A 26,188-nucleotide genomic window follows, 5' to 3' on the forward strand; every position below is an offset into this window, starting at 1 on the left:
AGGCATGGTTATCACCCCCTTTTACAGGGGCAGACGCCTGAGGCTCAGTGACATTGCAGAACCTTGCCCAGGTCCGGCAGAGATGGTTCATGGGAGGCCAGGCTCGGAACTCGGGAGAGCACTCGGCGTCTGGCCCTCCCCTCTTCCCACCTCCCCACCCCCTGCCCCCAGCGGGCTCCTGGCCAGCGCACCACTGCCCTGCTGGCCTAGCTTCAGGCAAGTCCTGGTGCCCCCACAGCAACCAGGATCTCCCGGCCTCACCCCCACCGTGACACCTCTTAGAGGCTCCGGGTGGGAGACTCACAGCCCGGTTCTCCTTCTGGGGGGACTGTCACTCTGAGAGAGCTGGGTGTCTGAGATGGCCCCAAGGCTGCTTTTCCAGCACTGCTGGGAGAGAAGGTGATGGAAGGGGTGAAGGGTGGGGTGCGGATAGCAAGGCCGGGACGTTGCGAGACAGTGGGGCGCCCAGGGGACGGGCTCAGAGAGAAGGGCTGATCGGCAAGGAGGCAGGAAGGGGCAGGCACGGGGGCTGGGAGGGCCCCGGCGGTCTGCGCTGGGGCGTCACCTCTGCTGTCCCCCTGTCGCCTCAGGCATCCTCGTTCACATGGACAACCTTCGCTGGGAGGGCGTCCCTTTCATCCTGATGTCTGGCAAAGCCTTGGATGAGAGAGTGGGCTATGTTCGGATCTTGTTCAAGAACCGGGCGTTTTGTGCCCAGAGCGAGAAGGACTGGGTCACGGCCCAGAGCCCGTGCCTGCCTCAGCAGATCATCTTCTACATCGGCCACGGCGAGCTGGGCACCCCTGCCGTGCTGGTCAGCCGGAGCCTGTTCAAGCCCACCCTGCCCTCCAGGAGCTGGAAGGAGGTGGAGGGCCGGCCAGGGCTCCGCCTCTTCGGCCGCCCTCTGTCCGATTACTATGCCTACAGCCCCGTGAGGGAGCGGGACGCCTACTCCATCCTCATATCGCACATCTTCCACGGCCGGAAGGACTCCTTCGTCACCACGGAGAACCTGCTGGCCTCCTGGGTCTTCTGGACCCCCTTGCTGGACAGCCTGGCCCGTGAGGTCCCCCGCCTCTACCCAGGAGGAGCTGAGAATGGACACCTGTTGGACTTTGAGTTCGCAGGCGGCCAGCTGGCCTTCTGCCAGCAGCAGGTGGAGCAGCTGGTGCTGGGGCCAGGTTCGGCTCCGATGCCCAGTGACTTCCAGGTTCTCAGGGCCACGTACCGAGAGAGCCCGCTGGTCACGGCCTGGCCCGAGGAGCTGATCGCCAAGTTGGCCAGCGACATCGAGGCCACAGCGGTGCAGGCGGTGCGGCGCTTCGGCCAGTTCCACCTGGCCCTCTCGGGTGGCTCGAGCCCCATAGTCCTGTTCCAGCAGCTGGCCACGGGGCACTACGGCTTCCCCTGGGCCCACACGCACCTGTGGCTGGTGGACGAGCGCTGCGTCCCGCTCTGGGATCCCGAGTCCAACTTCCAGGGCCTGCAGACCCACTTGCTGCAGCACGTCAGGGTCCCCTACTACAACGTCCACCCCATGCCCGTGCACCTGCACCAGCGGCTCTGCGCCGAGCAGGACCGGGGCGCCCAGGCCTACGCTGAGCAGATCTCAGCCCTGGTGACCAACAGCAGCTTCGACCTGGTGCTGCTGGGAATGGGCCCCGACGGGCACACGGCCTCCCTCTTCCCGCAGTCACCCGCAGGCCTGGATGGCGAGCAGCTGGTGGTGCTGACCGAGAGCCCCTCCAAGCCGTACCATCGCATGAGCCTCAGCCTGCCCCTCATCAACCGCGCCAGGAAGGTGGTGGTCCTGGTCATGGGCAGGTTGAAGCGTGACATCACCATGCTGGTGAGCCGCGTAGGCCACGAGCCCAAGAAGTGGCCCATCTCGGGAGTCCTGCCCGGTTCTGGCCAGCTGGTTTGGTACATGGACTATGAGGCGTTTCTGGGCTGACGGTGCCTCTGTCCTCTGCTCGCTCCAGTGCTGGCCCCCACCTGTCCTCGCCCCTCCCCTCTTGGTCCTGCCACCTGCCCGGCTGCCCTGGCTCTCTGCAATCTGATGCTCGGTCAGGCCCCTGGAGAGGCCCCGTCCCACTCCCTTTGACAGTCCCCGTCCAGTTGTGGTGGGCAGACGCAGAAACAGGGAAGAAATGGAGTCTCTGCTCGTGAACGCTTCACATCCAAGTCAGCAGAGAGACATCCACCTAAAGAAAAGACCCACGGCAGTTACACATTCATATCAACCAGCACAAAACAAGGCAGCGTGAAAGCCCCCAACCTGAGAAAGAGGAATGAAATGGCGTGAGTGAATCAGGGGAGAGATCCTGGAGGAGGTGGTCCTCGAACCGGTTCCCGTGGAGAAGAGCAGGGCGGTGGAGAGAAGGGAGCACCGGCATCCGCGCAGGTGCAGGGCCCGTGTGAAGCAGGGCGCTGGGGGCTGTCCAGGTGCTCGGGCCTCTGGAGCCCCCGCTTCCTGTCTCTGTCCTTTTCCTGAGCCTCTGATGTCAGCCTGCTGACCTGTCCTCTGCATGGCCGCCTCCACCTGGTCTGTGCCTCTGGTTCTGTGCCTAGGTCCCTCCTGTGGAGGGGTCTTCCCATTCCCTCTCTGTTCTCGGCTGTCCCTCAGAGACAGTAACACAGCGGCGAATACGAGGATGTTACAGGTACGGTTCCAGAAATCTTGCGACTGCTGTTTGGAGTGGATGACCTCGGCGTAGGGAGGCACTGGTTCCGAGCCCCTCAGCGAGGACCCCTTCCCCCCACTTCGCCAGCCAGCCCCTCCGTGAGACGTAATCAGACTTTTCCAGCGATTCCCCATTTCAGGGGATCCCTTATATTTCAGGGGACTTCCCGGTGGGTGTTTCCACTCTCAGTATCCCCTCTTGTTTTGCCGGGAGAGATCCAGTTAAATCTTTCTCTGATGGTGACAACTTATTTGGGGGGAACAGTATGACGTCGCGCGATCTAGACCACCCGGATGCTCTGATCTGACCAGACCAAAGCCAGGCCTCCTTGGTGAGTGGTGGTGGGAAGCTCAGCTCACAGGCAGCAGGGGCTGCGCAGGACCTCCTTGGGGGCTCGGCAGATTCACAGCACCCGGGGGCGGGGGTCAGACTGTGACCCAGCTGCCTGTCTCATGCTACCTCTTGGCAGCACCCAGCCTGCCGGCTTCCTGTCTACTGGTCCCTCCTGCCACCTCTCCCTTTACCACTAATGCACTGCTGAAGACTTGGGGCGACAAATCAGTAGCTTCTCCTTAAGAATAGACTGGGTGTTCTGCTCTTGAGAAGCGTGAGCCAGCACTACCTGTTTTTCTGAAACCCCCAAGGTCGGGGTGTAGGGGTTGGTGCTCTGAAATGCTTTTAAAAAAATCAAAAATCTCAGGACAGATTTTTTTATTTCAATTGGCCACATAGCCATGCCCACCAGCTATGACTGTAAAGGGATAACGTGGATTTTTCTGCGTGACTGTGACTTCGTATGGGGCAGATACATTCTGTCAGGCAGATACAACGTGTCAGCGCCACACACAAGGCTTTCCTGACGAGGCGCTTCTCGAAATCTCTGTCTCTGCTCTCGCTCATTCACACTTTCTTCAAGGCTATGGATCTAAAGGAAGTCTTTGCTTTCATTTGAAATGGCTGCCCGAGCCAGGGGCTCTCCATGTGAAAAGGCACTCTTGTGACAATTCTGCTTCCGCCAGCCTCCGACGACCCAGTCCAGACAGGACATCTCTCTTTATGCGGAGGGGGGGCCAACCCTGGCTTCCCTTTCTGGGGGTCCGCGTTTTAACTTGCTCTAGAGATGCTGGCGGCTGGTGCTCGTGAGTGGACACAGGTGGCTGCGGTTCGGATGCCACTTCTGGCCACGTGGGGGCGCTCTCGCACCATCCTGCGGGCTTGCGGGCTGACTGCCTTGGGGCCCCATGGTGCTGCATTTGCATTTTGTATCCGCCTCCCTGGGGCCTTGGCCTGAGCACCCCTCCAGCTGTTCTCTGGGAACTTCTTCCTCTGTGGTTGCAACATCAGATCGAGAGGGACCTCCACATGCCCGAGCCTCGTTCCAGGACAAGGGGTAAGCTGGCTCCTGATGTCACTATTTCTGAATAATAGTGAGTCACTGCGGGCCTAAGCCTGGAATGTCCTGTTCTTAGAGGAGTGCCTCGCATCAAAACGCACCCCTTCCCTGTGGAGAGCGTGCACATGGGGGTAGGGTGCGGGCAAATAAAAATACCAAAGGCTTCCTTTCCAGAATCAAGTGCTGTCTTAAAGCCACACCGGAAAGTCCAGTGGGAGACGGCGTCCACAGTCCTGCTTCCGCCCACGCCCCTTCCCCTTTCCCCCCTGCCCTATGCCAGGAAGGAGAGATTCTCAGAGGCCGGCCACCGAGGCTGGTGGTTTCCAAGTGTTCTGGACCGTGATCCACAGCAAGGAACACACTGCATCACGAGACATGCAGAGACCTGTCTCGGGCACAAGTGTCATAAAGGAATGTCTCCCCTGAGAACATGGGGTACCCTCTAGTTTCTATTTTTCATTTTCAAAAAAAATGTTGCTTTCAATCTGCGGAATCGAGTTGATACATAGTTTTTTAAAAATGTATGATCGAAAGCGTTCAACCAGGTAATCACTACTCTTCAATTATCTTCACTCGCTTCTCCAAATACGAGAAATTTGCTTTCCTTGAAACAAGTATGCAATGGCTGTCACCTCTCATATCACTGTCTTTAAGTGTGTGTGTGTGTGTGTGTGTGTGTGTGTGTGTGTGTGTAATTTGTGACAGTATTGCATCCTGGAAGTCGGCCACTACTTTTTTCTGATTTAACATTTGAGTTGAAAACAAGTTTTTACTTATTGCATATTCAATTTTGAAGTTTCATTTATAAAACCAGAGATTTATTTACTGTGAATTTAATACAAAATTTCACTAAAATATTAAAGAAAACACAATGTAGTATTTAGAAAATGCAAGTACATATCAGTAATCAAATGTGTAGCTTTATTCAAGTAATTACGATTTTAAAAATTTCCTTCAGGTTTACTCATGTGAAGAGAGAATGATGGCATGGTTAAGAGTAGCAATTTTAAACCATAAGAGATTTACAGAACTCATGATTTCCAATTTACCAAAATGTTATCAATAATTTTTTTTTAAATTACTGTTTTATAAAAGATGACTAAAGCACATTAAAAACTGGAATAATTTCAGGGAAATTTTTAGTTTTTCTTAATATTAACTAGTCGAAAAATATTGCTGGTAGTTTATTTTACTGTACTGTTCTCTAAGTAAGGAAGTCTATACAGGACACATATCTATAAAAAAGCTATCAATAAAAGGTAATACATCATGTCCCCAGTGAGTAATATGGATTACACATTCTATATTTCAGAAGAGGTAGAAAGTCCTATAAAATACCATGACTGAGAAAAACCTCACAAAAAAGGAGGGTTTTGGCTAAATTTTATAGTACAGTACCAAGTGACTTTGGAGATAGACATGCTTGGGTTTGAAAAATGGCTCCAAGACTTCTAGCTTAAGGCAAAGTTATTCCACTTTCCTTAAACTTCCATGGCTTCATCAATAAAACACAGATAATACCTACTTAAAGGATTGTACATAAAACATGTAGCACAGGGCCTACCATCTAGTAATTACTCATTAAGTGTTAATTCCCTATGACCCTTGCCATTAACTTGTTTCATTTACAGAACGTCATGATGAGTTTGTGCACTGCTCCTAGTGATGAAGGAGGCCCTTACAAGCAGGAATTTATTCTGGGGCGAGATACCTGGTACTTTATACCACTCTTAGGGTACAATAAACGGATAAATGCACAAAGCTAGAATCAGAAGAAGCATATCTTGAGTTGCTGGGGCTAGAATTCTAACACTCTCGTGGGAATAAAGCAGAGCTTCAGTGAGATAATATTCAATAAGCAATAAAGAGGGAAATTACAGTGCTTGATCCAGTGCTCTGAGGATAAAGGACATAGTCACTGAGGATTTAAAAGTTTCTGATTCCTTAGGGTCTATGAAGGACATGAATTGATCTTTCCTTTCTCATAAAACACCAATGAAATGAAAGCAGATGGACTAGAAGAGAAAGACATACCAAGGCAGATAAAACCATAGCTAGAAAAGTCATAGACAAGGGCTGCTAAAAAGAATGAAATAATAATCTCAAATAAAACAATCAAGTAAACAAAAAAACTAAAAACAGGTTTTATACAAAAGAATATGAATTAGAATAGCATCAGATTTTTCAATGTCAAGATGAAGTGTTAAGTTAATGGAGCAATGACTTCAGAGTTTGGGGTAAACTTTATTATGACTCAAGAATTCTATATAGAGAAACATTACATAAGAGTCGAATGTGAGCACACAGCCTCTAAAAGTTTACTACTCGCCACCATCTCAGAAAAATTTTTCCAAAAGGCTGAGTGTGTGAGAATCTGAAAATGATTGAAATTCGTGTGTTGTGTATTTTCATTATTTTATCTCTGAGGTTATACTTATTATTAATAGTGATTGAAATATAAGAATCTAAATGTTTGTTAAAATTATAAGTTTAATCACTAGAAGAATAAAGAGAAGTAAATATACTCAAAATATACTTAATATCCTCAGATTCTATATTGTGATCCACTCCCCCCCCACTTTATTGACATATATTAGACAATTAGTTGCTCATATTTACACTGTACAATTCATTTTTTTAATTATAGCTGGCACAAAATATATTCCAGTTTCAGTTGTATAACCTAGTAATCAGATCCACATAACTTGCAAAGCGGCCACCCCACTAAATCTAGTACCTCTTTTCCCCCTTACATATTATTAACCATCTTCCCCATGCTACAAACTACATCTCCATGTCTATTCTGCAACTATCCATTGGTACTTCTTAATGCCTTTGCCTTTTTTTCCCCATCCGCTATCCCCCTTCCATCTAGTAGCCCTCAAAATATTATCTGTATCTATGAGTTTATTACTTCTTTTGCTGTTTATTTGTTCTTTAGATTTCACACATTTCTGCTTGTTGTTGTTGATGATTTTGTTCTTTAGATTCCACATGTACGTGAAATCATGCGATAATTTGTCTTTATCTGATCATTTCATTCAGCACAATACCCTCTAGGTCCATCGAGGTACTATCTTTTTCCATCCCCTTCCTTTTAGTGTGTGTGTGTGTCTTTTAATCTAAAGTGAGTCTCTTGTAGGCACCATATGTAGAGATCTTGTTTTCTTATCCATTCAGCCACTCTATCTTTTGGCTGGAGCACTTAACTCTTTTCCAAATGAGGTAACTGTTGATAAGAATGTAGTTGTTACCATTCTTTATTCCTATTTTTGATACATGTTTTTTCTCCTTAAAGAAGTTCCTCCAACATTTCCTGTAATACTGGCTTGGTGGTGATAAATTCCTTAGCTTATTGTTGTCTGGAAAGCTCTTTATCTGTCCTTCAACTCTGAATGACAGCTTTTCGGGATAAAGTATTCTTGGTTGTAGATCCTGGGTTTTCATCACATCAAGTATTTTTTGCCACGCCTTTCTGTCCTGCATTCTTTCTCTTGAGAAATCAGCTGTAGTCTTATGAGTGCTCCCTTGTAGGTAACTGCTTTTCTCTTGCTGCTTTTAAGATTTGCTCTTTGTATTTAACATTTAGCATTTTAATTATGATGTGTCTTGGCGTGGGCCTCTTTGGGTTCCTGGTTTTGGGGACTCTCTGAGCTACTGAGGTTTTATGTCTATTTCCTTCACCAGGTTAGGGAAGTTTTCCATCATTATTTTTTTAAATAGCTGTTCGATGTCTTGTTTTCCTTCCAGTATCCCAACGAGACGGATATTTTTACCTTTAATAGTGTCTCATAAGCTCCTTAAATTATTATTATAGTCTTGGCTTCTTTTTTCTTGCCATTCTGATTGAGTGTCCTCAGCTTCCTCATCCTCTATATCAGTGGTTCAATCCTCTCTTTATTGACTCTGTTTATTCCATTTCATATACTTCTCATCTCAGATAATGTGTTCTTCACTTCAGACTGGTTCCATTTTTATGTTTTTTATCTCTTTTTTGAAGTTCTCACTGAATTCATCTACACTTCCCCTAAGTTCATTGAGCATTTTATAACCAGTGTTTTGAACTCTGCATCTGTTAGATTGCTTGACTCCCTTATTTCTGGATCTTTGTTCTGTTCTCTCATATGGTTTCTGCTTCTTTGTCTTCCTATTTTGGCTGCCTTTCCATGTCTGTTTCTATGTACTAAGCAAAGCTCCTAAGTCTCCCGGTCTTATTCGTGTGGATTTGTGAAGTAGGTGTCCAGTGGCACAGCCCTGAGAAGGGTTCAGCTGTAGGCCAAATTTAGCCCAAGCCTGTGCCCCTCTGGGGCCACCTGTTAAGATTCAGCAAGCAATCCACAGATGCTGTGCTTATAGTTGCCTCAAAAGGCCACGCCAGAAACCGAGGCCAGCTGCTACCAGCGTGAGTCTAGGCATTACTCAGCAAGGAGAACCTGACTAAGCAAGGACATACCTGGATGTGGCTTGGGTGGGGCCGTGAGTTGGGAGAGGCGGAGTTTCAGAGAATCCTCTGGGCAGAGTGACTTACTATATTGTGTTTTAAATTAAGAAGTACAATGCATTTTGAGTGGGAGGCTGACAACTCTGAAAAACTACTGAAAAAAACAAAAAAACAAAAATGACCTTCAAAAGGTGAGTAGAACAGCAGAGTAGGGAAGCCTGATGAAATGAAGTATTTCTCCTGAACACTGATATTTTTTTAAAGGGGCAAGAAAAGAATGAAAAAAAGATAAAAGTTAAGAGACTCAAAGTCTAGATCCACAAATTATACCACATGAGAATTTTAGAAGAAACCAGGGAATGGAGAAGAGGACACAATAAAAAAAAAATTTCAGAACTCAAGAGACAAAGAAATATTCAGATTAACAGGGCTCAACAGGACAAATAAAAAGACATGCCACTTGACGAGTCCTGGGAAAATTTCAGAACTAATTTCCAGAAAACAAAACAAAAACTAGACTATGCTACAAATGAACAAGAATACACAATTCATGATCAGTAGTGCTGTCAGATTTTTGAGGGAAATGGTTTTTATAAATTAAATCTGTCTGAAAAAATTACAAAAGGAGAACATATTTGTTGCAATCTCCTCTATTTTATCCACTCTCTTCCAATGTTAATAGTCAGGTGTATCCTCCTTCCTCTTGTTCATATAAACATATATGTGTATATAAGTTCTGTGTTTATCTTTACAGAAATGAAATTATACCCGTGCTACAATAAATAGCCATTTATAGCCTTACAGTAGTTTTTATTTCAATAATATAGGTTCTTTAAAAAGTTGTATGTGCATTTTTTTACTTTAATGTACACTTCCAAATCATTTCCCCAAATTTTTATCAATATGCATGTGTACTTCCAACATATAAGAATTCCTGTTTCCCCACATTCTTATAATTTTTGCCAGTATCATACTGGATCTTATGTGAAAAGTTTTCAAGTCAGAATTCTATAACTAGCTAAACTAACATTCAAGTATCACAACGAAACACAACAAAACACAGACACTTTTGAACAAGCAAGGATTCCAAAAGTTTACTGTCTATAAATGAGAGAATTACTCATGGAGATAATCAGACATAGAGAGAAGAGACTATATAAGAAAAGAAGACATAAGACAATAAAATTAGTAAGCAATTAAACCACTACAACATCCAATTAAATCTAACAGTTGATAATTGTTCAAAATAGATTCTTATGAAAAGTATATAATATTTAATAACATGAGAACTAAGATCCCTAAAACACTTTAGCATGGGTAGTTAGACTAGTGGACACTGACTTTTTAAAAATGTGTTAAAATGTTAAGGGTAACTACTGAAATAAGATATATAATTTCAAATCTCTAGAATTAAAGAGAAAATTTGATCCAATAAAAATAAAAATCAACAACAGAACACAGTGAAGAAAAAATAAAAATAAGAAAGCAGAAAAAGTCCAAACACATGAGTATTCACGATAAATGTAAAAAGTTCATATATTAAGAAAAGGCATTCATATTTGTTTTGTTTTATTTTTAAAAATGTTATTTATTGTTTATAAAAGAAACACCAAGATTAAAAATAAGATGACAAAAAATAAACTAGACAAATGTTGATGAAAAGATGTCTCTACTATCAGAAAAATCAAATGAAATTTAAGACAAAAAGCACCAAATCTGCTAAAGATGAATATTATATATTAAACAAAGTATACCAATTAATATTATACATTTATAAGATCTACCAAGAATATAACATGGATGAATTCCTTTGCATAAAACAAAACGGCCACAAAGTACGTAAACCATAAACTTTTATAAGTATTAGGAGAAACTGACAGTCACAAAGAGAGACTTTAAACACTTCTCCCCTATAGTCAACAGATCAAGGAGAATATTCTAGTTTTCTTAACCCAAGCTCCTCTTTCAAGATCACCCTTCTCTCCCTTTACAAAAGAAAGGTTCCCAAACACAAATCTGCATCCTTCCCCATCTCCATCAGTCGCTCAGGTCAATAACCTTGGAGCAATTTTCTTTATTCTTTTATTCACACTTCATATCCAAACTATCAGGAAATCCTATCGCTGCCTTCAAATTACATCCAGAATCCAATCACTTCCCCCTATTGCTACGCCCAAGTCTACTAATATCTCACTCCTATATTATTTCAACATTTTCTTAACCTGATTTTAGTGCATCTACCCTTGCCCACCTACTGTCTATCTCAACACCATAATCAGATTGTTTTAAAATCTAAGACAGATAATGTTCCTCAAAACCCTTAAATGGCTCTGTTTTTTACCTCTCAGAAAAAAAAAAAAACTTAAAAATGGCAGTATTTCTTAATTCTTTTAGAGGATATAAAAAAAATTTTTAAAGACCACTGATCAAATACATAGAGAACTCTATACAAGAAACAAACATTCTATATTTTTAATTTTTCAATTGCAGCTGACATTTAGTATTATTTTATGTTAGTTTCAGGTGTATAGTATAGTGGTTATAAATTTATATAATTTACAAAGTGATCACTTGATGAGTCTAGTATCCACCTGGCACCACACATAGTTACCACAATATTACTGACTATATTCCTTATGCTGTACTTTACATCCCCATGACTATTTTGTAACTACCAATTTGTACTACTTAATCCCGTCGCCTTTTTCACCTAGCCCCCCAACCCACTTCCTACACAGAAACGGATGTTCTTATTTCAAAATAAAAGTGAACATTTATGAAATCTGACTATATATTATAAAGATCACAGAAAATTTCCAACAGAAAATTTGCAGGTATAAGACCAACATACAAAAATCAGTCATGTTTCTCTATGCCAGCAATGAATGCTCTAAAAAGGAAATTAAGAAAATAATTCCATTTACAAAAGCTTCCAAAATAAAATACCTAGGGATAAACACAATCAAGGAGGCAAAAGACTTAAAAACTGAAAACAACAAAACATGCTGAAAGAAATTAAAGGAGGTTTAAATAAATGGAAAGCTATTCATGTTCATGGATTTGAAGATGAAATATTGTTAAAATGGCAAAACTTTCCAAAGTGATCTACAGATTCAATACAATCCTCATCAAAATTCTAATGGTCTTCCCACCCACCCCCCAGAAATAGATAAGCTTATCCTCAAATTCATATGGAACTGAAAGGGGTCCTAAAGGGCTAAAACAATGTTGAAAAAGAAATGAAATAGAAAGGCTCACTGATTTAATAATTTACTACAATGCTACTATAATCAGTGTGGTACTAGCATAAGGGCAGACATATAGAACAACGGAATAGATCTGAAAATCCAGAAATAAACCCAAACATCTGTCACCAACTAATTTTTAACAAAGCTGCCAAGATCATTCAATGGGGAAAAATAAGTCTTTTCAACAAATGGTGCTGAGAAAACTAAACAGTCACATGTAAATGAAGCTGGACCCCTATCTCATATCATGTACAGAAATTAAATCAAATGGATCGACATGTAAATATAAGAGCTAAATCTGTAAAGCTTTTAGAAGAAGGCCTAAGGATGGATCTGGATGACTTTAGATTTGGCACTGGTTTCTTAGATTTGACACCAAAAGCGCGATGAACAAAAGAAAAAATATATAATTTGGACTTCATCAAAATAAAAAACTTGTGCATCAAAGGACAGTATGAAGATATATTTGTTAAGAGTTTACTATCCAGAATATATAAACAATTCAACAAAAAGACAAACCACCGAATTTTAAAAAAAATGGGCCAAGGACCTGAATAGACATTTCTTAAAAGAAGATATACAAACGGCCAAGAAGCCCAGGAAAACATGTTCAATCAACATCTTGGTCATGAAGAAAACTCAAATGAAAACTATAATGAGATACCACTTCACACCTATTCAAATAGCTTTAATTAAAAACAAACAAACAAACAAATAAACAAACTACAACAACTGGAAAATAGCAAGAGTTGATGAGAATGTGGAGAAATACAGACCCTCAAACATTGCTGGTGAGAATGTAAAAGGGTACATCTGCTGTGGAAAAATTTGCTGTTTCCTAAAAGAGGTGACATAGAATTACATTTGACCCAGCTGTTCAACTCCTACATATACACACCCAGGAGAAATGAGAATACATGTACACAAAGAAACTTGTATGTGAATGTTTATAGCATCATTATTCATAATAGCCAAAAAAGAAGTACATATTACAACTTGCATGAAACTTGAAAACATTATACTAAGAAGCCATATACAAAGGTCACATATTGTATGATTCCTTTAATATGAAATATTGAGAATAGGCAAATCCAGAGGCAGAAAGTAAAGGGTACCAGGTGATAGTGGAAGGGGTGAATAAAAAATGATTACTTAATGGATACAAGGGCGTTGAAACAGTTTTGAAATAAAGAGCTGATGGTTGCATAATATTCTAATATACTAAGTATCACTAAATTGTACACTTAAAATGATTAATGTATGTTATGTGAATTTCACCTCAATTAAAAAGGAAAGATGGCAATCATAAAATGCCCCTATGTTCTGACAACATCGAATTTAGAGCAAACTTCCACTTCCTTAGAACCTCTCTAAAATTACCCAAGCAAAGTCCAAATCCTATCATAGGTTCTTACCAAATACCCTCTTAAAAAGACAAACAGGTTCCCTGTAGTGTGCATATCCTTCACTGTAAAAAACTTATTCAACTATAGGTCATCTTGTTGCTCATTTTGGCTCAAAGGCATTGATAAAACCAAGCTAATTTCTCAACAGAAACAACAGAAAACAGAACACAAAAGAATAATATCTTCATTAAAAAACAAAACAAAAAACAGCTGCCAATCCAGAATTCTAACCATTACAAAACTATAATTCAAAAGTGGTGAAATACAGAACATGACCAGACAACAAAATCTGAGAGGATTTCTCAGCACAAATCTACACCAAAGGTTATATACTAAAGGATGTGCTTTAGGGGGAAAAAAAAAAAAAATCACAGATGGAGAACTGAAGATGCAGGAAGAAAAAGTGATAAAAATAACTATGTGGGTAAATTTTAAATCTGACAAAATAGTGATGCTGTCTTATGGAGATTAAAGTACATGTGGAGTTAAAAAATACGTAAATATTATAGCAAATAAACTGAGCAAGGGGTAAGCAGGGAATTAATGGAATTAAAATGTTTTAGGTTCCTTGCATCATCTGATACAAAATAATTTTGAATCAGACTCTTATAAGTCAAGGATGCATGTTGCAATCTCTAGGGCAACAGGTCCCAAAAGTGAAGTCTGCGGATCTCCTGGGGGTCCCTGAAACTTTACTAGAGAATCATCAAATTCACAACTATTTTCTTAATAATACTAAGACCTTATTTGCCTTTTTTATTCTCATTCTCTTACAAGTGCACAATGGAGTTGTCCAGAATATGACTTGTGAAATTCCAAAAAATTAAAGCAGAAGCAGGTATGAGAATCCAGCTATCTTCCTTTAGGCTAGACATTAAAGACATTTGCAAAGAATGTAAAACAATGCTACTCTTCTAAATTTTGTTTTGGAAAGTATATTTTTCACAAAAATATGTTACTTATTGTTATCATTCAATGGGATATTCTTGTTTCCCCAAACAAAAAAATTATCTGACCCAAAATGTCACTTGTGTCAAGGTTGGAGAAACACTGACATAACCAAATAAACAAAAGTTCTTTTTAAGAATTTAAATGGGTCTTGAGAACACAGAGATTCAATTATTTAAGTACATGAAAAGATAATATGGCTTCATGAATTGGAAGACTTAATATCATAAAGATGTGAACACTATCTCAAATTAAAAACTAGATTCAATTTTTATAAAACTGACAATGTGACTATAAAAAATTATATGGAGTCTATGGTCATGCCACCCTGAACATGCCCGATCTCGTCTGATCTCAGAAGCTAAGCAGGGTCGGGCCTGGTTAGTACTTGGATGGGAGACTACCTAGGAATACCAGTTGCTGTAGGCATTAAACAAAAAATTATATGGAAATGCAAAGAGTCAAGAACAAGGTGGAAAGACTTGCTTTTTTGAATGTAAAGATGATATAATGTAATATAAGTTAAAACAATGTAGTTCTGGTGCAAGGGTAAAGTAGACAAATGGAAAAAAAAATACAGCCAGAAACAGACCCACGAGTGGGTCTTTGATTTATGACAAAGGTGATACTGTAGAGCAGTGCAGAGACAACCTTTTCAATTAATGGTGCTGCATAAAATGTATATCCATAAGGTAAAAGAAGTGACCTCTATACTTCACACAATGTTCAGAATCAGTTCTAAGTAGAAGCCAAATCTAAACACATAACAAACAATATGCAAAATAATATATAGAATCAGTTCTAGGAAGAAAGTAGAAAGCAAAAGAATAAGCATCTAAGACAGTGTCCCTCAACTTCAGCACTTGTGATACTTTGGGCTAGAGGTAGCTGTTTGTGCACTGTAGGATGTTCAACAACATCCCTAGCCAATTCACTAGATGCCAGGAGTATTCCACCCGCCCAGCTGTAAAAGCAAAAAATATCTTGAAATATTGCCAAATGTTTCACAAGCTGCCCGGGGAGTCAAAGGTGTGGGGTAAGAGAAGAGAAAATTGCCTCTACTTGGGAACCACTATTCTAAAAGATAACATAAGAGAATATCTTCCTATCTTTGAAGCAGAAAAAGATTTCTTAAACAGGACACAAGAAACACTGACTATAAAGGAAAACTGATAAATTGGACTACATTAAAATTAAGATCTTCCTTTCATCAAGAGAATATTAACAGGGTGGAAATGAAGTCGAAGTGTGATATATTTTTCCAGCAAATGTAATCAAGCAAAGGACTTGTGTCTAGCACATAGAAAAACTCCTAAAGAAAAAAAAAAAAAAAAAACCCACAAAAATTCTAATAAAAAAAAACAGGGCTCATATTCATTAAATATGTAACTTCTATAAATCAGTAATACTGAACGCTCAATAGTAAAAAATTTTAAAAAGGTAAGGAGAGGACAGAAGAGACTTCACAAAAGAGGATATCAAACAGCCAATAAATTTATAAAAAAGTACTAAATCTCATTTGGAATCAGGAAAAGGCATCCTCCCAAAGGGCTATAATTAAAAAGGCTATTAATACCACATGGTAGTGACAATAAAGAGCAATAGGAACCCTCATAACCTGTTGATGGGATAGGTTCAACCACTTTGAAAACAATTTTTTGTTATCTTCTAAATTTGAACATATATACATGAATGACCCAGCTATTCTCCTCCCGGTATACACTCAGCATAAATATTGTACAAGTGCCCCAAGAAACATGTACAAGAATCTTCATGACAGCATTATTCAATTCAAATGCTAAAAGTAAAAAGACAGTGATAAAATGTACAAGTTAGCTACAGCTACATGTGAAAACATCCGTGAATTTCCCCAACAAAATAAGCAGAGACAAATAATACTGCTATGTAATTCTATTTACATAAAAGTTCAAAAGCAGGTTAAAACAAAGCCATATTCTTTGAAGCCTAGACAGTGGTTACTCCAGAACACAGGAAAAAGAGTGATTGAAAAGGAATTATAGGGAGTTTCTGGGTTGTAGGCAGTATTCTATTTCTTGGTCTGTGGTGGTCATGGGGTATTTACATCGTGGTGATTCACTAAACTGTATACTTATACTCTGTGCTCTTACCTGTATGTATTATATTCCAATTTCTAAAAAAAGATATCTCTTATATGCTGTGTATACAACCTAGAAGTCAATAATTACATAAATACTTTAGCTATTAAAATCATATCTGAGAACATAATAACTTTCCACATCTTACAGTTCGGGGTCCTTTTTCTAATTAAATAAAATAAAAATACCTTAAAAAGGACTGTCTGAGTTTTCAGTATGCTGCAGGAAGACAATGAAATATATTTAAATTTTCTGTTTTCCTATGTTTCACTTACCTTGATCACCTGAAAAAATCCAATCACTTAGTTTTATATAAGGCAAAATAAAATACATATCTTGGAAAGTGTTAATATTAAAAGAGAGTTGAAGATGTTTGTTTCTAATATTAAAAATCTATTTTTCTGACATTTAGATGAAGAGGATTAAGGAAAAATATAAATGATGCCTGAACTAAAAGAGATTTCTATCAAAAATCTGTATACTTCCATCCCCACCAAACTAAGCTTGAATTTATATTTTTATATTCCATGTCAAATTTTTATAAAACTCAATTTTACAATGCCAATTGTTATTTTACATACAAAATAAAAATCAAACATTTATAATATTAAGTTGCTTAATAACGAACAGCTCCCCTCTGAATCTAATCATTTATGTAGAATAGCATAGTTAACAGCAAACGTTCTGATTCATTTTTAAGCCAAGTAGTGCCACCAAGTGGCAGCAAATTCTTTTCCCAAAATACCGGTCAAGCGACAGAAAAAGTTCTACTGAAATATAACATTGGAATGGAAAGAAACCAATCTTTCAATATACTTTAAGTAAACAGGATTGTAAAATATCTTGGCACAAAAGTTTTTAACAAAACAAAAGAGGTCAATCTTTTTTGGGGAAAGTATGTATCACTATGATAGACTTAAGAGTTTCAATGTTAAATTTTTCTTAGAAAACAAGTAACAATAAATATAATGCTACAGTGCTTACTTTTTGTTGCTTATTGTTTTTTAATTCTTTATTTTCTTAAAAGTCTTAAGTTACTTTAGAAATTAATGAAACACACACAGTAAAAGACCTGAAGGTTTTAGAACAATGTTACCGTCTTTTGAGGAGAGTAGGAAACTATCTGTTCCAGGCCTTTCCTTGGTTTACAGATCTTCTTATGTCTCTTCAAATTGTCTTCCCTCTATGTATGTCTCTGTGTCAAAATTTTCCCTTTTTATAGGAACACTAGTAGTAACTAGATTAGGACCCACCTTGATGACCCCTCTTTAAGTAGATTATCTCTGTAAAGACTTAATTTCCAAATGAGGTCCCACTCTGAGCTACTGGGGATTAGGAAGGACTCCAAGTGAATCTGGAATTGAGGGAGAGGAGTATGACAGTTCAAGCAGTAACGTGATGCTTCTGTATTTGAACATTTTTGATAAGACTATTTTTCTTATTTAAAAAAATGACAAAAATAGCTCTTGAAGGTTGTTAAGTGATAGACTATTTTTGATATTGCGATATATAATAAGAAACATGAATTTGGTCTTCCTCCCAGTTTCTGGTGTAGAGCTCCAAAACCCTTGGAATTTTCAAAGTAAGGAGAACTATAAAGGTGTCTTAATTTTAATGAAGTGGCTTTTGGAAAGTACCTAAACTGGGGACTTGTTTCCAAAGGAGCCAACCATGTAATGAGATGGCGGGAATTTTCACTCCCAGTCACCTGACCTTCTGAGTGGGAAAGGAACTGGAGGTTTGATCAATCACCAATAGCTAGTGATTTAATCAACCATGCCTACATAACAAAGCCCCCAGAAAACTCCAAAAGGACAGGGTTCAGAGAGCTGGAAGTGCAGAGAGCGGCATGCTTGGAGAGGGCATGGAAGCTCTGCACCCTCCTTTTCCCATACTCTACCTTATGCATCTCTTCCACCTGGCTGTTCCTGAGTTATACTTTATAATAAACTGGTAATCTAGTAAGTAAATATGATTGCTGAGTTCTGTGAACTGTTCTAACAAATTAACTGAGCTCAAGGAAGAGGTTATGGGTATCTCTAACTTAGAATCAGTGGGTCAGAAACAGTACTAGAAACAACTTGGGTTTGTGATTGGCTTCTAAAGGTATATATGTGCATGCAAATGTGTATATGTATATTGGGGGAGGGGGTAGAGTCTTGTAGGACTGAATCTTTAACCTGTGGAATCTGATGCTGTCTTTCAGTGGATAGAATCAGAATTGAATTGAGTTGTAGGACATTCAGCTGGTGTCTGGAGAACTGCTTCGTGGTGTGGAGGAAACTTTCACTCCACACAGTGAAACTGGGTCTAGAACCCAAATAATAATATTTTAATTTCATGACCAGCAAAAGAAATGACTAAATTTTAGTATAAAGCTAGATATATAAAATACCAAAGTAATGTGTCATATAGTTCATGCCTGACCCAATGCATTAGTAGTCCTAGACCTCATCTCCTAAACAGTCTCCCTATTCTCACTGTACCCCAGCTACAGCAGCCTCTTTGTTATTCCGTGACTAGGCCCCATGTACTTTGTACTTAATGTTTTCTGCCTGGAGTTCTTCCTCCAAATATATGTATAGATCTGGTACTTTAGTTTCAATGATATCGTTCTCAGTTCTTAGACTACTTTTCTCCAGACTGAATTGTATAATTTTGACATACAGTACAAACTTTGACTGTTTCTCTGATATCATAATGATAATTAAAATGGGTCAAAATAAATTTTTAAAACAAATTTCTATCATTAATGATATAAAAAAATAAGGCTGTAACTCCCTCCCAGATTTATGACTTTTTTCCAAATACTTTATTTTTCAGATGACACAGATGCATACCTACTTACCATAGCAAATCAAAAGTTATATATCTTTTGTGAAATGCATTACATTTTATTACATTTTAAGAGTATGTAAATATTCATTACAGAAAACAATTCCAGTAATGTCATTCAATTCATTAATTCATTTGGTTATATGAGAACATATTGAACTCACTGTTTATAGACTGAATTGTGTCTCTGTCCTCCAACAAATATCATATGTTGAAACCCTAACCCCAGGTACCTCGGAAGGTGGTTATATTTAAAGACGAGGTCTTTACAGAGGTAACTAAATTAAAATGAGGCCATTAGGGTGGTCCCTAATCCAATCTGACTAGTGTCCTTATGAGATTAGGACATACAGAGAGACAACAAGAATGCACACTCACAGAAAATAAGGCCAGGCAAGGACACAGCGTGAAAGCAGAAATATGGAGGCCAAAAAGGCTTCAGGAGAAACCAAAACTACCTTGGACTTCTAGCCTTCAGAACTGTAAGAAAATTAATTTCTGTTGTTTAAGCCATCCAGTCCATGGTATTTTCTTATGGCAGCCCTAGAAGACTAATATACTCATCTTGATAGAATCAATAAGATGTTTATTATTATACTGCATCTGAAGGTTCTGTTCTGATATATGTGAAGAACCAGTAATTTTTGGTATACTGAATATACCAAAGTAAGGACGCCTCCACTATTGTTTATGCTAAATGCTGGAACTTACAAAGAATATCTGTTTGGACATATGAGCAGGTTTGCCTGAGAAAAAATTTGGTCCTATCTACCCATATTACTGCAATCCTATGCTGCAATGAGATGGATCTCTACCTCAATTGGTACCCAGGTCAATTTCCTGAATGGTCAGAAGAGAACAACTTAGCTACGATGTACCTGATATATAAAACATGGATCTCCTTTCAGCCCATCATATAAAAAACTTATATTTGGGGCCTCTGCAAATGACATTAATTAAAATAGTTTGCTAACTCTCTTCTTCTATAGTTGAGAGAATTGTGGACTAGTGGTCAGAAACCTAGCTGTGTTTCAAAAAACTTAAGTCTTTTCAAAAACACAGATTGCAGAACTTATTCCTTAGCATTTATGGTTCAATTTTGCTAAGGTTCACAGTTTTGTTTTGTTTTAAGTAACCCCAGACAACTCTAATATGTAGTCAAGATCATCTAGAACAGGTTTCTCAAACATGTCTGCACTTGGAGACCTTTTAAAAACTACCGATGTTCAGTCTCCCTTTGAAGAATTTGAGAATGTAGGTCTGGCACTATTAACCTTAAATATATATTAAAATATTATGTATTTCATAATATATAACAAAATATATATATTAAAAGAATCTGCTAGAGAGCTGAAGATGTAGCCATGATTGAAAACCATGGTCTAGAATCCAGGTATCAAGATTATTATGTGTTAGGATTAATACGAAGTATGTACAACCATATACTGTCCCTATTGTAAAATATATTATCATATTTCATTCAACATATTTTCCTTAGTAGTAAAGACAGAATAAAGGACAGTATACACTGAAAAATGGCTTCATTATAAAAAGCACCTGTGAACCTTCAATTATCCAAACACAAAGGGAATGAGATCCTCAACAAAATACTAGCAAAAAGAATTCAACAGTACCTTCAAAAGATTAAACAATACCAAGTGGGATTTATTCCTGGAATGCACAGATAGTTCTACATACAATAATCGATCACATTAATAGAATAAAGGACAAAAACATAACCATTTCAACTGATCCAGAAAAAAACATTTGACAAAATTCAACATCATTTCATAATTTAAAAAAATTCAACAAATAGGAATACAAGGAAACTACCTCAACGTAATAAAGTCTAGATACGAAATGCCCGCAATTAACATCATACTAAAGGGTAAAAGACAGAAAGCTTTCCTCTAAGATCAGGAACAAGACAAGGGTGACCACTTCCACTGCTTTTACTTAACAGTACTGAAGTCCTACCCAGAGCATCCCGGCAAGACATAGAAATGAAAGACATTCAATTTGGAAAGGAAAGAATAAAAGTTATCTCTGTTTACAGACAACATGACCTTATAGGTAGAAACTCCTAAAGATTTCACAAAAAAAGCTATCAAAAATAATAAATGAATTCAGTAAAGTGGCAGCATACAAAAGTCAACACATCCCCTATCTTATATATCACAAAAATTAACTCAAAATAGATTAAGGACTTAAATGTAAGACCTGAAGACATTAAACTCCCATAAGAGAACACAGGGAAAAAAAACTTCTTGACATAGTATTGGCAATAATTTCTGGGACATGAAACCTAAAGAACAAGCAACAAAACAAAAAATAAACAAGTGGGACTATATCAAACTAAAAAGCTTCTGCACAGCAAAAGAAACAATCAACAAAGTGAAAAGACAACCTTACAGAATGGAGAAAAATGTATTTGATAAGGGGTTAATATGCAAAATACATGAAAAACTCATGCAATGCAATACATTTGCATTTTTTTCTTTTTTTAATAATCCAATTTAAAAATGGGCAAAAGATATTAACAGTGTATGTGTGAGTAATGCTGACGATGAGAGTTAGAGTCTCACCCAGGGGCAATGTACCTCTGAGTGTGTGTGCACGTGGCTCTCCATGTCTACACAACCTGAATAGATATTTTTTCCAAAAAAGAAATACAAATAGCCGACAAGTACATGAAAAGATGCTCAATATCACTCATCATTAGAAAAATGCAAATCAGATACAGAGAACATTTTGGTGGTTGCCAGATGGGAAGGGATTGGGCGGTGGGTAAAAAGGGGGAGGAAATTAAGAAGTATAAATTGGTAGTTAAAAAACAGTCATGGGGATGTAAAGTATAGCTTAAGGAATATAGCCAATAGTACTGTAGTAACTATATATGGCGTCAGATGGGTACTAGATTTATCGGGGTGATCCTAAGTTATATAAATGTCTAATTACTATGTCGCACACCTAAAACTAATATATGCCAACTGTAATTTAAAATTATTAAAAAAAGAAAAAAATGCAAATCAAAAATCACAATGAAAAATCACCTGTTAGAATAGCTATCATCAAATACTGGCAAGGATATGGAAAAAGGGAAACTGTTGGTAAAAATATAAGTTGGTGATGCCGCTATGGAAAATCAGTATGGAGGGTCCTCAAAATATTAAAAATAGAACTACTGTACGATCCATCAATTCTACTGCTGGGTATTTATATGAACAAAATGAAAACACGGAGCCAGGATGATAGAGACCCCTGTGAGGGCATGCCAGTAAGGGGGAGGGCTCAACAAAGAAACAATGGCTTCTGCCAGCATTTCTGTCTGAGAAAGAGCTGCTCCTTCAGCCCTCACCCTGAATGCAGACAACTGAGTTCCTCCTTCAATATACCTGGTGACCCCCACCTCAAGCTGCCATCCCATCGCTGACGCTCAGCTGCCATCCCACCGCTGACGCTCACAGAAAGAATTCCTGTGGAAATCTGATATCTAGAAAACTCGTTTCAGAATATTATTAAGTGCATAAAATTGGCTACTTCAGATTACCAAAGAAAACAACTGAATAATCACCTCACACCTGTCAGAATGGCTATCATCAATAAATCAACAAACAAGTGTTGGTGAGAATGTGGAGAAAAGGGAATCGTGCACTGCTGGTGGGATTGCAAATTGGTGCAGCTATTATGAAAAACAGTACGGAGGTTCCTCAAAAATTAAAAACAGAACTATCTTATGACCCAGCAATTCCATTCCTGGGTATTTATCCGAAGAAATCCAAAATACTCATTTGAAAAGATATATACAATCCTATGTTCACTGCAGCAGTGTTTGCAATAGCCAAGATGCAACCTAAGTGCCCATCAATAGATGACTGGATAAAGATCAGGTACATATATATATTGGAATATCACTCAGCCATCGAAAAGAATGAACTTTTACCATTTGCAAAAACATGGACAGACCTAGAGGGTATTGTGCTAAGGGAAATAAGTCAGACAGAGAAAGACAAATACCATATGATTTCATTTATATGTAGAATCTAAAGAACAAAGTAAATGAACAAACAAAACAAACAGATTCATAGAGAACAAACTGATAGTTGGGAGATGGGAGGGAGTTAGAGAGGGATAGTGACAAAAGAGAAGGGATTAAGAAGTATAAATGGCAGTTACAATATAGTCATAGGGGTGTAAAGTACAACACAGGGAACACAGTCAATAATACTATAATAACTATGTATACTGCCAAGCGGGTACGAGTCTTATTGAGGGGATCATTTTGTAAGTTATATAAATTTCTAACCACTATACTGTGCATCTGAAACTAATATAACATTGAATGTCAAGTGTATTTGAAAAGAAAAATTCAAAATCAATAACTAAATTTTTTCAAATTTATAACTCACTAATACATGTATATTTTAACACATTAAATAATAAAATCTAATGATGTGTCTAATAACTACCACGAGTTTGAAGGAGAGATGAGCATAAACAATTTAAGATCTCTACAATAAATATCATATAATAAAATGTAATTCTTATTAATAACAATGTCACAAGTAATGTGGTTTGTTACCATGGAAATGCTACATTTCAATTAGAAGTTAATAAAGGTTATATATAATTAAAAAAAGAAAATAAAAACATTAACTCGAAAAGATATCTGCGCCTCTATGTTCATAGCATTATTTACAACAGTCAAGAGAAGAACAACCTAAGTGTTCACTGATAGATGAGTAGATAAAGAAATTGTGGTGTGTGTGTTTGTGTTTAGATTACACATATAACTGAGATTAAATAGTATTTTCCTTTCCCTAACATTTCATTTTGTATATACATAATTCTTTCAGGGCCCATCCATGTTGTTGCAAATGGCAAGATTCCCTTTTTTATGGCTGAATACTATTCCACTATCTCTCTCTCACACACACACACATACTCATAGACAACCAGAGTAGATTTATGGTTACCAAAGGCAGTGGGTAGAGGAAGGGGGAAACTGGTCAAGAAGCACAAACTTCCAGTTATAAGATAAAGCAGCGCTGGGGATGTAACGTACAGCATGATGACAGAGCTAACACTGCTGTATGGTACATAGGAAAGTTGTTAAGAGAGGAGAGCCTCAGAGTTATCATAAGGTAAAATTTTTTTTCTCTTCTTTTTGCTTTCTCTTATTTTATCTACGAGATGATGGATGTTAACCAAACTTACTGCAATAATCATTTCAGAATATATATAAGCCAAACCATTATGATATACACTTTAAATTTATACAGTAATGTATATAAATTACATCTTGATAAAACTGAAAAAAATTAAATTTTAAAATGATAGGAAAAAATTAACATATAAAAGTCAGTTGCATTTCCATATCCTAACAATGACCGATACAAGAAAAAAATTTAATAAAATTCCATTTACGACAGCTTCAAAAAGAATACAATATTTAGAAATAAACTTAACCAAGGAGGCTAAAGACTTGTATGGTGAAAATTTCAAAAACTGCCAAAAGAAATTAAAAATGACAAAATAAATGAAGAGATATTCAGTGTTTATGAACTGGCAGATGTAATAACATTAAAATGTCAATACTACCTAAAGAAGATTTAATGAAATCCTTATCAAAATCCCAATGGCAGTTTTCACAGACATATAAAAACTAATTCTAATTTTCATATGGAATCTCAGGAGACTCCAAATAGCTAAAACAATCTTGGAAAAAAACAAAAACAAAATTGTAGGTCTCACAATTCCTAATTTCAAAAAAAACAGTGTGGCACTGGCATAAAGACAGGCATACAGACTTATGGAATACAATAGAAAACCCAGAAATATAACCCTTCAAATATCAAAAAATTTTTGACAAGAATGCTAAGACCGTTTGATAGGGAATGGATAGTCTTTCCAACAAATAGTGCTGGGAAAACTGGATAAACGCGTGCTAAACAATGAAGTTGGATTCTTACCTTACATTATATCATGCTATGATCTAGATGTTTGTGTTTCCCCCAAAAGTCCTATGTGGAAATCCCAATGCTCAATGTGATGTTATTAGGAGGTGGAGTCTTTGAGAGGTGATTAGGTCATGAGGAAAGAGAATAATGCCTTTATAAAAGAAGTTCTAGAAAGGTCTCTTTCCAGTCTGCCATATAAGAACACAATAAGAAGTTTACAACCCGGAAAAGAACCCTAATACTTGACCATGTTGGCACCCTGATCTCAGACTTTCAGCCTGCAGCAATGTGAGAAATAAATTTTTGTTTATAAACTATCCAGTCTGTGGTATTTTGTTATCAGCCAGAAGGGACTGAGATATACCATATACAAAAATTAACTCAAAGTGTATCAAAGATCTACGTATGAGAGGTAAAACTCTTAGAATAAAACATAGGGAAAAAACTTAATGACACTGGATGTGCCATTATTTCTTGGATGTGACACCAAAAGCACAGGCAACAAAAGTAAAAATAAATTAATGGGACTACATCACACTTATAAACTTCTGTGAACCAAAGGATATAGTAAGAATGAAAAGGCAACCTATGTAATAGGAGAATATATTAGTAAATCATATATCTGATAAGATGTAAATATCCTGAATGTATAAAGAACTCTGTGACACATAATATTTTGTCTCTGCCTCTGGTTCCTAATAAAGAGCTCCTAAAATACTTATAATTTCCTGAGTGATAGGAAAATCTTACACAGAGCTCCTAAATCCCTTGGAATTTCTTTAGTGATAGAAGTATCTTTTGTTCTAATCAAGAGACTCTTGGTGGGCTCCTGGGTGGGGCTGGTCATCAGAAAGACCAAGCCATGATTAGAAGCTTGGAATTTTCCAGCTCTACCCTCCCCGTCCTCTGGGGGAGGGGAGAGGGATTAAACACTGAGTTAATAATAGATCATGCCTATGTGATGAAGACTCCATAAAACTTTCCATAACTTCAAATGTTTTGTTTCACATCCTTTAAGTAAGTGGTAATTTCCAGAAATTCCAATATTTCAGTGGCCAAACATCCCTCCAGACTATCTATGTACTTATAAACAAATTTTTTAAAATCCTTGTCAACATCATCACTGTATAAATAATAGGTAGGATACTGCAGAGAG

General features: G+C 38.4%; 2 protein-coding genes and 1 pseudogene across 15 annotated transcripts in view; 2 read left to right on the plus strand and 1 right to left on the minus strand.

Annotated features, from left to right (window-relative positions):
• ZNF644 (zinc finger protein 644) overlaps positions 1-26,188 on the minus strand; it is a 101,359-nt gene that overhangs the window by 29,568 nt on the left and 45,603 nt on the right. The window lies entirely within an intron of this gene.
• Positions 5-2,915, plus strand: LOC120583122 (GDH/6PGL endoplasmic bifunctional protein-like). Its single transcript, XM_039838456.1, has 2 exons — positions 5-268; positions 434-2,915. Exons 1-2 carry the CDS (start codon positions 5-7, stop codon positions 1,952-1,954), a joined length of 1,785 nt encoding a protein of 594 aa, XP_039694390.1. The 3' UTR covers positions 1,955-2,915.
• LOC120583598 (uncharacterized) lies at positions 14,431-14,549 on the plus strand (annotated as a pseudogene).

Source organism: Pteropus medius, unplaced genomic scaffold (assembly GCF_902729225.1).
Source record: "Pteropus medius unplaced genomic scaffold, Ma_sr-lr_union100, whole genome shotgun sequence".
In the NCBI taxonomy this organism is placed as follows: Eukaryota; Metazoa; Chordata; class Mammalia; order Chiroptera; family Pteropodidae; genus Pteropus; species Pteropus medius.

What these genes read in the sequence shown, in the direction of transcription:
- LOC120583122 (XM_039838456.1), top strand. Translation starts at nt 5, where the DNA reads ATGGTTATCACCCCCTTTTACAGGGGCAGACGCCTGAGGCTCAGTGAC. An exon ending in CTCCCGGCCTCACCCCCACC is followed by an intron (nt 269 to 433) that starts GTGACACCTCTT and finishes GGGTGCGGATAG; the next exon opens with CAAGGCCGGGACGTTGCGAG.